Source organism: Zeus faber (assembly GCF_960531495.2).
Source record: "Zeus faber genome assembly, chromosome: 1".
In the NCBI taxonomy this organism is placed as follows: domain Eukaryota; kingdom Metazoa; phylum Chordata; class Actinopteri; order Zeiformes; family Zeidae; genus Zeus; species Zeus faber.
In genome coordinates, this window is record NC_137193.1 from 12177776 (window position 1) to 12192009 (window position 14234).

At 43.9% G+C, this 14234-nt stretch overlaps 1 protein-coding gene across 1 annotated transcript; it reads right to left on the reverse strand.

Moving 5' to 3' along the window:
* Positions 1–1697: 1697 nt before the first annotated feature.
* Positions 1698–14167, reverse strand: LOC307232057 (putative C-mannosyltransferase DPY19L4). Its single transcript, XM_080002938.1, has 19 exons — positions 13710–14167; positions 13431–13619; positions 12809–12933; positions 12191–12281; positions 11945–12066; positions 11705–11850; positions 9757–9880; positions 8911–9045; positions 8594–8725; positions 8194–8295; positions 7948–8021; positions 6997–7155; positions 6414–6533; positions 5899–6019; positions 5603–5659; positions 5437–5519; positions 4933–5065; positions 3581–3739; positions 1698–2405 (listed from the first exon to the last, which is right to left on the reverse strand). The coding sequence occupies exons 1-19, from the start codon at positions 13777–13779 to the stop codon at positions 2241–2243; spliced, it is 2307 nt and encodes a 768-aa protein (XP_079859064.1). The 5' UTR covers positions 13780–14167; the 3' UTR covers positions 1698–2240.
* Between the last annotated feature and the right edge of the window lie 67 nt (positions 14168–14234).

Sequence of the window (14234 nt, forward strand, 5' to 3'; positions counted from 1 at the left end):
AATACTAAATGTGTAAACAGCAGAGGAAGAATTAGAAGCCTAAAATCTATGAAAAGGATTCCTGGGGGATTAATTTGTTATACTACTATACTGTACTGCAGTGATTCCCAACCTGGGATGCCAGACCCCAAATATAAATTGAAACAAAATCCATGACTATGTTAAAATGAATTGTATATAGGGATAAAAACCTTGCTGAACTGCGATGTTTTACTACTTGGTACTTTGCCTACCGAGTTTGTTGGGAAGAAGGTCAAACCATTGCTGATACTGTAACTCACGTGTAATGTGCTATTCTTAATAAAGCCGTTTTCCCTGCGGGGTTTGTCACATTCTTTAGTACAGTAAAGTTGGTGTGGTGTTAGTCATTTGCTCATTTAGGTTTCATCTGTTGTCTGTTGAGGCTGCCGTCCTGGCCGTGTGTGTTTCTTTGTGATATGGAGCCTCAAATTATTTCACCCACCCCCCCCAAAAAAATTATATATATATATAAATAAAACTAATACAGGCAGGGTGCTGAAAGAGGGCACTGCCATCAGGGAATACTGTTGCCATGTGTCAAAGTATCATCCACAATTAATGCCAAGACCCAAGGTTTCCCAGCAGAACATTGCCCAGATCATCACACTGCGTCCACCAGCTTGCCTTCTTTCCATAGTGCATCCTGGTGCAATCTCTTTCTCGGAAAAGCTATGCACACGCACCCGCCCATCCACGTGATGGGCGGGTGCATTTTCCAAAGAAAACGTGATAGCGTCCATGGTCCAATTCTGACGCTCACGTACCCATTGTAGGAGCTTTCAGTGGTGGACAGGGGTCAACATGGACACGCTGATCACTCTGCGGCTGCGTATCCCCATACACTGCAAGCTGTGATGCACTGGGTGTTCTGACACATTTCTATTATAGCAGCATCAACTTTTTCACCAATTTGTGTTGCAGTGTGGGATCGGACCAGACGAGCTAAGCGACGCTCCCAAGAGGCAGCAAAGATGACTAACCACTGCATACTGGGAGCACCCAACAAGACCCATCGTTTTGGAGATGCTCTGACCCAGTTGTCTAGCCATCACAATTTGGCCCTTGTCAAAGTCGCTCAGATCCTTAGGCATCCCCACTTGCTGCTTTATATATCCCACCCCTTGACAGGTGCCTCTGGAACGAGATGGGTAATGTTATTCACTTTACCTGTCAGTGGTTTTAATGTTGCGGATGATAGGTGTAAATACACATTTACTACCTGACCTGAAATATTATTATGAGGGGAAGCGTGCCAAATGTTAAATAATAAGCCATATGGCCCACTCACTTCATGACCCTTGGGCACGCTGAAGTAGTCAAAGGTCTGAGATTAGAAATACTAAATGTGTAAGCAGCAGAGGAAGAATTAGCTTTATTCAACTTATAAAAACCAAATACAATTAAAGATTAGCTTGCCATATAGGACTTGGACTTAAACTGATGTTATGACGCATAATGCCTCTGGTTTGATAGAGAAGGATATAAAACATGTTAAAAGCTTCAGAGAGAACACCAAACATGGGATGTAAAAGCAAGCAAGACGGGATGGGTATCTGGCCCTTTGTGTTTGACTCAACGCACGGTGTTCCCTGATAACTGCAAAGAGCAACATTTAAAAACAAAAACATGAATTGACATAGGTTGACGTTCTTTGAATCATGATTAGGGAAGTCAGGTCAGTTTTCTGGGTTTTAATAAAATAACATCCCATCATGCTGTTTCCTCAAACATGTTATTTCATAGCACAGCCCAAATTCTACACTGAAAATCCACCGGTATCACACGTTCTCCGTCCTCCCTCATGGAACTCCCCCCATACATCAGAGAAATGTACTGGGACGGGCCACAGAGACTTCCCAATTATTATTAATGACTCATTTTAAGACTTGAATGGATGTGTGAGGTTGACTGACTGACCACACACACACACTTCACGGCAGGCTACTGTAAATACAGTGCAGTGGTTGGCATGGTGATCTTAAAACCTTTAAGAGGACACGTCAACGCGTTGGCCACAGACAATGTCTGAACCTTGAAGCCCAGTAGAGTGAACTTGTCGGCGATTTGTGCACCAGCCACAGGGTCCGATGGCTTCCAAAATTCAGCATAGGGCTCTAGTCTATTTAAAAAGCTCACAATCTGAAGTAGAGCTGTACCAATATTTGGCCGGTAGCATTCCGTTGTTTTCCGTGCTGAGGCACTGGACGGGAAAAGTGTCGTCAGTACTGGAAGGAAATGACCGAGTTGACTCTGTAGATGTGATAAGAGCGGTTCCGGAAAACTCTGGTGAAGTAGTTTGTGTACGGCGAGTAGTTCAGCTTGATCTCGTTGCAGAATCGCCCGTGCTTGGAGAAGGAGTAGATGTCTCCTCTGTTGTAAACCACCTGAGAGAGGGGCGCGGGGCGAGAAACTGACGTGTTAGGTCGACCGAGAGATGGTGTGACGGCAGACAATCACAAAAACTGTTCCTGGATCCAGCCAAGCGGTTTCTTTAGAACGTGACTAGGATCAATGAAGATAAAAAACAATACATCAAACTTTGTCAGTGAGCATCCCATCAAATTAAATTTATATCTGTGACTGTAACTTCGTCCTGGGAGGCCCATTAACAAGGAACCGTGACGTTTTAAAGAACCACTTGGGGCTTCTGTTGTAGTTTGTCTCTTTAGTGAAGTAGCCGTTATTCAGAAATAAAAGCAGGTGCCAATAGCCATTATACTGTATATTCTAATCTCAATTTATCCTAGTACATGCTACCAGCTCGGCAGCCTCTCAAAAGCGTAGGGATAGTCATATTCAATGACGACACTTGGGTCATGTTGAGGTTGGGGCTCAGTAATATTGAGCGGTACCTCGATTTAGATAGAACCCTGATATTTTGGTGTGGACTGAGATATTTACATACTTTAAATATTGGGGAAAAAATCATAAGTAATGTGGATATTAGAGATTGCCCGATGCCAGATTTTTGGGTCTGATGCCCCTCACAGAGAGTCCTAGCCCACAGATTACCGATGTGTTGACCGATATTTTGTCAAAAAGTCCAAAAATTTCAAATCAATTGGAAAATTTGAATTCAAAGTTTCTATATTTGCGAACATTTAACTTATAAGCAAACAAATAAATTAAATATAAACACAAAAATAACTTTGCGATCGAAAAAAAAATTGCAGAGGATGATATTAAATGAAAAAGGTTTTTTTCCGAGTACCAGTGAACGCATCATCACTCCCGAAACAAATGAGTTTTCCGAGTTTCCACTGAACGCACATAGATTTTATTTTTTTTTTATCCCAGGATAAAAAAAATAAATCTATGTTGTTTGTTTACAATACTTAGTTCAAAATCGGACACATTGACTGCATAACTGCCGATCCCGATGTGGTCAAAAAAGTCAAATAATGACCGATATATTGGTCGGGCTCTGGTGGATATTATGACCAAGCGGGCAGAGCTGTTGATCAGAACATCTAGAACCGTCTATGAGGTTGAGAAAATGGCATTACATGACTGTTATGCAGCCTTAAAGACAAAACGTTATTTCATCGTCCAAACTCACATGACCGTTGGAGATGTCCAGCAGGTCTTTCATTCTGCAGCCCGGGGTGACGGTGTACTCGTTACAGAGAGAGTCTTCGATGATGACGTAGTTCGTCATTTGAGACGTCAGAATCTTGTAGACCTCCTCCGCTGATCTCCTCGCATACACCTGGCAGGTCTGTCGGGCCGCAGGGAAAACATTTAAATAAAACACAAGTCTAGACTGCTTTGTTTTGTTTTGTTTGCTTGTTCACATCTTATGCAATTGCTGTGTGAACTGATCGCTCTCGTGAATTGACCCTCATGCACAGATGAACAACAAAAAAATACACAAAAAAAAATTCACTCGGGATGCTAATTTAGAATTTTATTTCTGACCGATAGCCAACCCTGCTTAACTGATCATTAACTGTTATCCGCCAATATAAAAACATTTGGGCTCTGTCCCCCCCGAAAAAAAAGAATAACAGTCTTTTTTATTGGGCTTTACAAATTATAATTAAAAATAAGGTAAATCATAAACATTTTAAATGCAAACACAGCTCTCCATGCGCCCTGATCCAATATCATCCCATTGCACAGCCGTGGAGCCGTTCCCCCAAAACAATCGAAAACAGTGTTTTTACTGTTTTCAGTTGTTTTATTTGGAGGATCGCAGACGGCGCATGGAGGAGGTCGTGCTCTGTTCCCCTGTGCAGCCCCCCAACTCCTCCTCGTTGAATATTCGCATTGAACAGATGAATCTGATCTGACCGACAAAATTACTTAATAATCGGACACACACAAAAGAAACAGCCAAATGTTTTAAGACTGACTGTCCCTCCCAGTGACGAGCAGAGGAACTGAAGAGTTTGGGTTTCTTCAGAAGCCCTTGAACATAGGATGGCAGACAGTCAACGATGACAACTAAATAATAACTGTCTTTATATTCCATAATACTCCTGTAACTTTCACCAGCAAAAAAATGAAATACAATAAAATACATTTTATTTGCCGTGATGACGGTAATGAGCCGGACCCGACAGTGATGTCACAGGCCTAGTTGCGCATGTCGCCCCCATGAGTTGTATTTAGGACATAGATTGTTGACTTTTTTTTTTTTTTTATATATATTTTTTAACTATTTAACTGATAGTATTAAATGGTCAAAATTCTTATTGCCGTTTAACGGTTAATTACTAACATACCTAATGTAAACGCACGTAAACCTTCATGTGGAAATAAATAACTCAATCAAAGCCACATAGTTACAGCTTCTGCTTTAATGTGGAAGTTGGGGTGCAAAGCGGCAAATTACAGAAAAGCTGATGGCGAGGAGGGCTTTAAAAAGGCTCAGAGTGAACAGGCTCCTCCTCTGTGGTCGGTACTCACGTCCTCGCTCCTCCTCAGCAGGCTGATGTCGAAGTAGAGCGGTAAGCTGGTCACTGCAGAGCCGGTGCACATCTTCACCGCGCCCAGCAGCTGGGGGCTGCCGGCAAACACCGCCGCTGCCGGTGCTTGTGTCCTGAACGGGGGAGACGGGAGAGGGGGGAAAAAAAGAGGAAGAATTCTGAAGTTTTTCTTTCCTGGTCGGATGCACGCTTTATGACAGGACAAATACAAGATAAACTTATTTAATGTCATAACGGTGCGTAAGGAACACCGTTTCAACAAGGCCTGGGTAGATAAACAGCAGACAGGACATAGTAATGTCTTTTATAATAGTGTATTTTAGACCTAATCCAAGACACTGAAACTTCACAACCTCTATTCGCTGACAAGAATGGGCTATTCCATTTTTACACATTGAGAAAATAAAGATGTCTGTTCAAACAATTAGGAGATATTAAAACTTGGTAAAGGTCATGAGAGAAGGGAGTTGTTTTGGCGTCTCACTTTATCCAGTTCATCAGCTCCACGGTATCCGTGTCGTAGACTTCCTGCAGCTCGTACAACTCCGCCAGCAAGTGGGGGAAGTACTGCGAGGGGGCAGAGAGGAAGCCGTGTCAGATAGGGAGTTGGATAAGAAATTGGGAGAAAAAATAAAATAAAAAAAACTCACCTCCCTCCACAAACTGAAACCGATGATCGTAGGAACAGCTGTGCTCAATATTAAGGCCTGCGAGGGAAGTAACAGGAACACTAAAACTCATACAGTAACTGCAAGTTGAACTGATACATTATTTTAAATAAATAAAGTTAATTATATTGTGCACACATATGAAGAATGTTTCTCAAAAGAAAAATATTCTTTAAAAAATAAAATGGAATGGGGGGAGGGGTTCTAGAATACAGCGTCTAATTTATTTAACTTATTTGCAAATAATACAGCAGAAACAAGTGAGAAGAGCCTCTCACCAGCACCACCGGGTGGATGAACTTGAGTCTTAACCATCGAAACACGGTCATCCAGAGGTCCGGGGAGCAGACACCAAAGGCTGTGAACACGCAGACGTAGGGGCTCCACAAATACTTTATCCTGTCATGTTTAAAAAATAAATAAATAACAAATAAAACAACAAAAAAATAAATAAAACAAGAATTTGTTAATGATTTGCCAAAACTGAACAGGAACGGCCAATGTAACATCTGTTCTCATTTCCAACTAAAAGGACGCCAAACACAACAAAGTGTTTAAGTCTCACGTCTCCGTTTCGGATGCGGAATAGCCCAATACGAAAATCGAATACAATTATATTTCAAACACGTCAGACATTGCAGAAACTCCAACCATCATGTGCTTACGAGCCCAAAACACTCAAACTCTACTTTCCAGAAGATGAATAGGATCGAAAGCCTGTACCCTGTCTCAGCTGATAATAGGAGTTAAGGATTAAAGTGGTAATCCATCGCATGTAAAATGGAATAGTCACCCGTCAAAAACCAGAGCCAGCCCTCCAAACAGCATGGAGTGGAAGACGTGGTAGACGACCTCGGGCTGCTCTCCTATTCGACCGTCTTCCAGCCTGAGGTTGCTCATCATTGGCTGTCCACTACAAACAAGTGAAAACACAGACCCCGGGGGTGGAAATTGCGTTTTGATTTTTCAATACATTTGAAAGCAAATATTTAACTTTTAACTCCCGTGTGTTTTGACTGTTAAGTAGTATTTATTTTTATTTATTGTTTTTTTTTTTTTCCACAACATTGGTTTTTCATGTCTCTCAAGCAGTAGAATCAGTTTTTGCAAGAAAAGTTCTAGCTTTCCAACAATTAGAGGAAATACTTTGTGCGACCAAACCAGAACCATCAACACTTTCGTCTTCACCAACAGAGACGCATTAATCAATTTAAGGTGGAACTGAAATATGGAGGTCCTAACGTCCTCAAGTCTGTACTTTTACTCATGACACTTTAGGCATTCATACTTCTACTCAAGAATAGGATACGAGTACTTCTTCCAAGAAATATATCCTTTGACAAATGCAAAGCGCTGCCGTAGACATATGTAGTTACCGGAGTCTTCTGTAAATGGCTTGCAGAGCAGACATCAGACAAACCAGGAGAACCAGGAAGTAGAAGGGCAGGACCGAGGCCTGCGTCATGCGTAGAAACAGGTCCTGGTTGGGCGACTGAAAACTCTCTTGGCATAGGAGGAAGTTGGTGACAAAATCACTTGGGGAGATGGAAACAAGACGATAAAAGAAAAAGAAAAAAAAAAAAAGACACATGGAGTTAAAACAAAACTTTACATAATATGATGCACACCAAAAAAATTTTTTAAATAAAAAAATAAATAATCAAGCCATTGTTTGACTTTGGATGTCTTTTTTTTTCCCCCAGCCACAACATTTAAACCACCACTAATAACCACTAATTTTGTGTAGCTCCCCCTCCTGCTGCCAAAACAGCTGTGACCCGTGGAGGCATGGACTCCACAAGACCTCTGAGTGTCCTGTGGTGTCTGGCACCAAGACGTTAGCAGCAGATCCTTTAAGTCCTGCAAGTTGTGAGGTGGGGCCCCCATGGATCGGGCTTGTTGTTCCAGCACATCCCACAGATGCTCGGATCCGACCCTAACCCCACCCATCCACATGATGTAGAAGAAAACGTGATTCATTTCACTGCTCCATGGTCCAGTTCTGAAGCTCACGTGCCGATTGTAGGGGCTTTCAGTGGTGGACAGGGGTCAGTCAGAGTACCAGCCACACGGCCATACAAGAGCGTCAGCCATATAGCCCTTTTCAAAGCCACTCAGATCCCTACGTTTGCCTCCTTTCCTGCTTTTTCCACATCAACTTCTAGAACTGACTGTTCAATTGCTGCCCAATACATCCCACCCCTTGACAGGTGCCACTGGAACGAGATGGGCAATGTTATTCACTTCACCTGTCACTGGTTTCAATGTTGTGGCTGATCGGTGTATCTGGAATTGTGTTAAGGACAAATCCAAACGTTGCTACTCACGTGGTTGTGTTGAAGCCAAACTTCACCTCGAGCAACTTCAATATGAAGTCACTGTCACTGACAGGCACAAGTTTCTGTAAAACAGCAGACATTCAAATATGTTTACATGATCATGTATTCATCTGTTTGTCAAATATAAGGTAAGTAATTATTATTATTATTACTTATTGATTCTGAAAGATGTAGTCATAGTGCAATTTAAAAGACCTATTCAAAAAGATGCCGGTCATGCTTTCCCGTTTTTACCTTGACCAGGTAGCTGAAGGTGATTCCCGCAGTGAAGACCAGGTAGAAATGTAAGGACAGCTTCATCACTCTGGCCACAAAGGGACCCATCTTCATTTTTTTCTGAAATTGAAAAATGCAGAACACAAAACATAAATAAAAAATAACTAATATCCTGTGGGAGAAATTCCATGAAGACACTGGAGCCGTCCCTCCGATTCTAAAAATCAATAGTTTGGTTCCAAACACAGGCTCCTTCCCCTTTGTAGGCCGCCCAGCAACCCGTCGCTACCAGAGTTCGGAGCTTGCAGCTCTAGCAAGAGAGTTCATTTGAATACTTTTTTTCTCTAAAACAAAGAAGTATTCGGTTTAATTCGACGGCGGTGGTAGTCACACGCAGGACACGGTGGCTGAACTGCACCTGGAAGGACCTGGCCAGCTGGGAGCCCATCACCAGGCTGAGCAGCGGGCAGCTGAGCAAGGCGGGGCTCTGGAACTGGAACAGGTAGGCCAGCAGCAGGAAAATGAGGTACAGCTTGTAGATGTCGGCAACCTGACGGTTCCACGGTCGGAGAGGGGGGAAGAGGGAGAGGTGTGAGAACAATATTGAATTTATCAACAAATCCCCAGATCCCATGAAGTTGAAACAAGCCATCGTTTTGCCCTGGACCCCCCCCCCCCCCCGTGCAGGGATTCGTCCCCCCAGATGAGGGCCACCGTACTATAAGTGTGACACACCTTCCGGGCGGGCACCAGGTCGAAAGAGTCGAGCAGGAAGAGACACAGAGCTTGGACGAAGAGCACGTAGTGGCTGTGCTCCCAAAGCAGGAGGAAGGTGAAGGTGGTCGCGCTCACCGTCAGGTAGCAGAACAGCTGGCGGACGACGAGAAAACGCGGGTCATTTTAATACAGTCGCCCCCCCCCCCCCGACAAACGGTCTTTCCGTTCGGATTTCGTCTTATTTTCTGTTTGTTTGGCTTGTTTGTTTGGAAAAGCACGGTGCGGTTTAGGGTAAGAGGGATTTCGAAAAATACAAATAAATCTAGTTCTTATAAATAAATATAAATAATATAAATAATAAATCACTTCTCAGGTCGAAGTAAACATGTACCGGGGTGTGGAGGAGGTTCTGTATTGTTTGATACTGACAAAGCATTTTGTGTGAAAACAAAACTGCCACGTTTGTAAAAACATTACAAATAGTTTCCATCTTGACTTTCCTCACAACACTAACTTTCCCCACCTGACTTGATTAGAGCCTCCATATGTTATATTCTATATGTATATAGCATATAGAAATGATCGACTCTGCCAATTCCATTTTTGTAAGGAGTCTTGTAATATCAAACTTTTATTTCAGTGTAACAACAAAACAGAGTCAAACCCATGAAGGGCAATGAATAGCTGTAAAAAAAAAACAAAAAAAAAAAAAAAACTGTATGAGGTTTAGAAATAGATGTTTACCATTTGTAGCCTATTTTTCCCCCAAAAAAAGACCAAATTGAAGTTTGTGCAGTGAAAGAAATAGACCGGCAGACCCCATTTCGGGTACGCTTTATTCAAAATAAGCAGGAAAGGACTCACTTCCACAGAGGAGCTGAGGTTGTTGCTCAGAAACCCGGTCAGAGCTGCAACCTGCCAGGAGAAGTACGGCAGCGCCCAGTTCTCCCGTAACGGGATGGCGTAGTCCAACCTGGATGTATCCGGTCTGAAAAAAAAAATAAAGACGTTAAACAACTGTTAAATATAATTTGAGACGGGGGAAACAACATTGAACCATAGAATATATTTCTGTTTGTATGTTTTTATCCAAAAGCTTGATAGTGTCATGATTTCATACATATCTTTATGTAGGTTTTGGACAGGTGGATGTTGAATCCATAGGTGAACTTGACTGTCTATTTATTTATTTTTTTTAACTGACGTTCAACTTTTAGTTAATATTTGAATTTCAGCCCCTCCATCATTTGAATAGAACTTGACATTAAACTTTACGCCCCATTTTCTGAATTGTCTTTATTAGCATCCTTATTATCAGGGGCTATTGTTATTGTTAGGATTTTTATCATTATCCTTGGCACTTTTGGGGTTAAAAGTGTCCGTAACAGGACACCTGCTGCAGCTACGTGTCCTCGTGGTTCAAGTTTTATCCAAATTGATCCACATGCGGAGCAGAAATGAGTGAAAACCGTCAAAAGTTGACTGGAAGTAGCTAAACTTTCCTGCATCACCGACACGCCAACGTTCGAAAACTTCCGGTCTGGAAACGGAGCGAGATGAGTTGTGAACCATACGGTATCTACCAAAATACCCTGCTATATGGTATTTCACGGTATTAATTCCCTCGTTTATTTTCTGCGTATTCAATAAATAAATAGTTGACACTGAAAAAGATAAACATGGTAAAGCCTCTGACACGGCGCAGCATGGGAAGGCGCTTGTCGAGGGCTTTTAAATACACAGGATCAAAACATTAATTCACTTCACCTTATGCTGCCGCCGCACGGTAGCAGGCGGCCAAAGGCTGTAATAATCCATCCATTGAGTCATTTCCCGAAGCCCCGTTCCGCCATGCTCCTTTACACTCGCTCCCATGCGTGCGCAAGTAACGTGAAGCACCGCGTCGTTGGACGCTGAGGTGAGGGTGATTTAAAGTTGACATCTTCCATTTTGCAACATAAATCTATACCGTGGGCACGGTATAACAGGGAGAGGTCTTACGGTTCAGAACCGTACCAATACCGCGGTACAAGTTAAAAGAGTAAAACCGCTACATCCCAAGTGCGGTGCGGTGTAGACTCCATCGTCGTTACAAACTGTGCGAGCTGATGCGCCGTTCATTGGAAACTCTAAAAAGTGTAACTCCTTTTAGAGGTAATGAACGTAATTCATGTAAAGGTGAGCGACAGCGCAAACTGACGCTACGTTCCATGGGAACTCGCAGGATGGATGCCCTATTGTAATCGCTCGGGAAAATCCTCTCAGAATTCTTCAGGCTCAAACTACTTGAAACATAAGAACGGCAGAAGTAACGAACACTCCGGATATAATCACAGAACGCAGATTCGGGAAACTCCGAAACATGTCGTCATACACAACATGACCAAACTGGACCCCGTGTATTGCTGCCTGCAGCTATATTTATCATTGTCATTGTTATCGCTGAGATACAGTGTACAGCAGCTGCTGCTGCTGTTGTAGTACAAAGTTTGGATGTTTATCACATCGTGGCGACGGTTCTGCACCTGCCAACTGCTCTCAGTAGGTTGTGGGGTTTTTTTGTTCCATGAGCGATCTGTGTATAGGTGTCCTTTTGGCGAGAAGCTAGATCCCATTCTACCCAAGATCCAACCACTCAATCCACTGCGACATCACGTTGTGCATGTGCGCTCGGTAATTTTCTCCAGAATTATCAAATTTCTAAATGACAACTTTGCATGTGTTTTGGCGAAGAACATCCGTCCGTCGCAAAACCTTGGGGGGTGATTGTGAACGAATAAGCCCGGAGACTACGATTAAGATCTCCACTCACCTGTTGATGACGTACCAGGCCACAGCCAGCATGCCGGCGACCCACGTGCCGCTCATCACCCAGCTGGTCACAAACAAGGCGGTGACATACACCGCCTGCAGCCCAAAAACCGCCCCGATGTAGAAGTATATCGGCTCCACAAAATCCTGGAGACGAGGGAGCAATTCATGTAGGTCTACCAGAAAACTAGCGAGGGGAAATATGTCTGTCGTGCGAGGATAAGTGAGACGCCCGGCCGACCTGGCTTTCTGTGACTCTGTACACAAAGGCGGTGATGATTTCTGGGTACAGAAACAGTCGCTCCACCGCATTGATGGTCTGACCGGAAATAGTCCTGTTGTCCACCATCAGCTCGTAAAAGCCTGGGAGAACACAAGACGTAGAGCAGCGAGGGTAGGTTTCAGCGGGTACACAAACCACCTACTGTACGGACCACACGAGGGGCGAGTAGAAAATCGAAAAACTATTGCAAGAACAAGAGGGTACCTCTTTCAAAAGAAGCTGCCGTCACCATGTGTTTGTAGTAGTAATAGTAGAACCCGCTGCCCCCCTGCAGGGAGATTTCTCGCTCCAGCTCCTGAAGTGCAGCATAAAAACAAACAGGGCTCATTTTGGCATTACAAAATTTAATTCATAGACTCTCAAGTACTTTTTTTAAAGCCCTATTCTTTCTATTGTAAGGACTTCATGCAAAAAACAATTTTCAATGCGATCATTATTCATTTAAATATCTCATCCTAGTCTCATTGTTTGTTATTATATATATATATATATATATATATATATCTCGAGTATTAATCTCATTGTTATCTACTATTTTAAGTGTCATTTCTGAATAATCTGTCATAAAAGCAATTCTGAAAATGTTTTCTCATTACAATTTGAATAACAAAACCAGGAGAAATATCATAGGTTTTCAATCATAGCATTTATCTTTATTTAAGGACTTTTTTTAGGCACTTCAAGCACCTCAAGGACCCGGTAAGAACCCCTGAACAAATGACACCGCTCTGTGTATTTTAGCGTCAGCGTCTGATCTTGACAAGCGATTGCGGGAGGAGGGGTCAGGATGGATCGGAGCGCGCAATGTCGGGAGAAGCCAACCTGTCGATTGGAGAACCAGAACCTCCTGTCGTGGTAGCCGGAGATGTACGCCGCGTAGAGAATGCCACATGCCACCGCAGCCAGGCAGCCGAAGAACAGCTTCACCAGACGCTGGAGGAGCAGCGCTAAAAGGCGGGGGAGACAAGGTGCAAAGGGAAAAGTTTGGTTTCTCACGGCACAGGGGGGGAGGCCAGTAGAGGTGGAAAACTCCAGATTCAGAAAGTTAAATTCCACGACAGGATCAGTCAACCATGTGGCTTTTTCTCGTCTGTATTTTTACTCTCTACACCCAAGTGTAATCTTTTATTTTATTTTTTTTAATTGTGGACAATGAAGTAATGGCTGTCAGTCAGATGGTCCCAAACATTTTCCAGTTGGAGAAGTTTACACCAATTGCACGAACAAAAAACATTTCAGGCGTGCTTTCTTCATCTGTGTCTGTGTATTTTTCTTTGATTATATTGAATTTTTTTTTATATTGTGCTTTGTTGAGAACAACTCATATTTTCAAAATAAATATACTTCCGATTGGACGCTTTTATCGATTAGCATAAATGAAGTGGACACAGAGCACTGAAGCGGGCTCAATGTGTGGTTCAGCTCGAACTGGGTTCATACTCACAAGGGGACGATCTGCTGCTGCGACTCGGCGTTTTCTCGGCTGACTTCTGGGTGTCAGCCTCCCCAGCCTGCCCGTCGCCTCGTGCGGCTCCGTCATCGCCACCGGGCTCCTTCTCGCCAACGCGTGCAGCCGTCCGGACATCTCCCCGGTCCTCCGCTCCCCCCGGGCGGTCACTCCGAGAAGAAACACCTTGACAAGCGTGGTGGTTTGTTTGTTAGCCGGTGTCAGGGCTCGCAGCTAGCTAGTCAGCGATCGCGGTACTTACTGCATTGTACTTACGTGCAGTCCGGGTTTCACCGTCGCTCTTTTCCTCGTCTCCGTGTGTTTTTCGGCATCCTAACTCGCTCATGTTTGTCGATTAGTCGCATTAATCGTTGCGCCCGGCGCGATGGCGAGAGCACAGCATGCTACTGGCGTTGGCTTGTACCCTTCGCCTACCCCCGGGCGGCGTGGAACCAGAACTCCGACGTCGGCGCTCCTACTGTGCGTTAGCGTTGTTTACCTCCAGCTGGTGGAACGTCAACTTCCATAGCTTAGCTAGCGGCACGGACTGCAGCCAGGGTCTCGACAACACGCTACTGGGAGGCGGCCGCGTTCAAACCGCGATCGCGATCATCGTGAGGACCGGCGGCGACTCTTTTTTTTTTTTTGTTTGTTTGTTTGTTTTCTACCTTCTCCTTTGCTTGTTACGGTCGGGATGCGACCCATTCCGCAGAGTTCCTCCCCGCTACGCCCTGCCTGGCGCAAGTGACCCCGCTCGGCTCCGGAACGCCAGGGGTCGTCATCGAACGCGACCGCCGAACG

Bases quoted from the DNA above. Each gene is read 5' to 3' on its own strand.
- LOC307232057 (XM_080002938.1), bottom strand. From the start codon at position 13,779: ATGAGCGAGTTAGGATGCCGAAAAACACACGGAGACGAGGAAAAGAGC. The intron at 8,022-8,193 runs GTAAAAACGGGA...GCTGTTTTACAG, and splicing joins CCTTCAGCTACCTGGTCAAG to AAACTTGTGCCTGTCAGTGA. The intron at 6,020-6,413 runs GTGACTATTCCA...TAAACATGACAG, and splicing joins CTGGCTCTGGTTTTTGACGG to GATAAAGTATTTGTGGAGCC.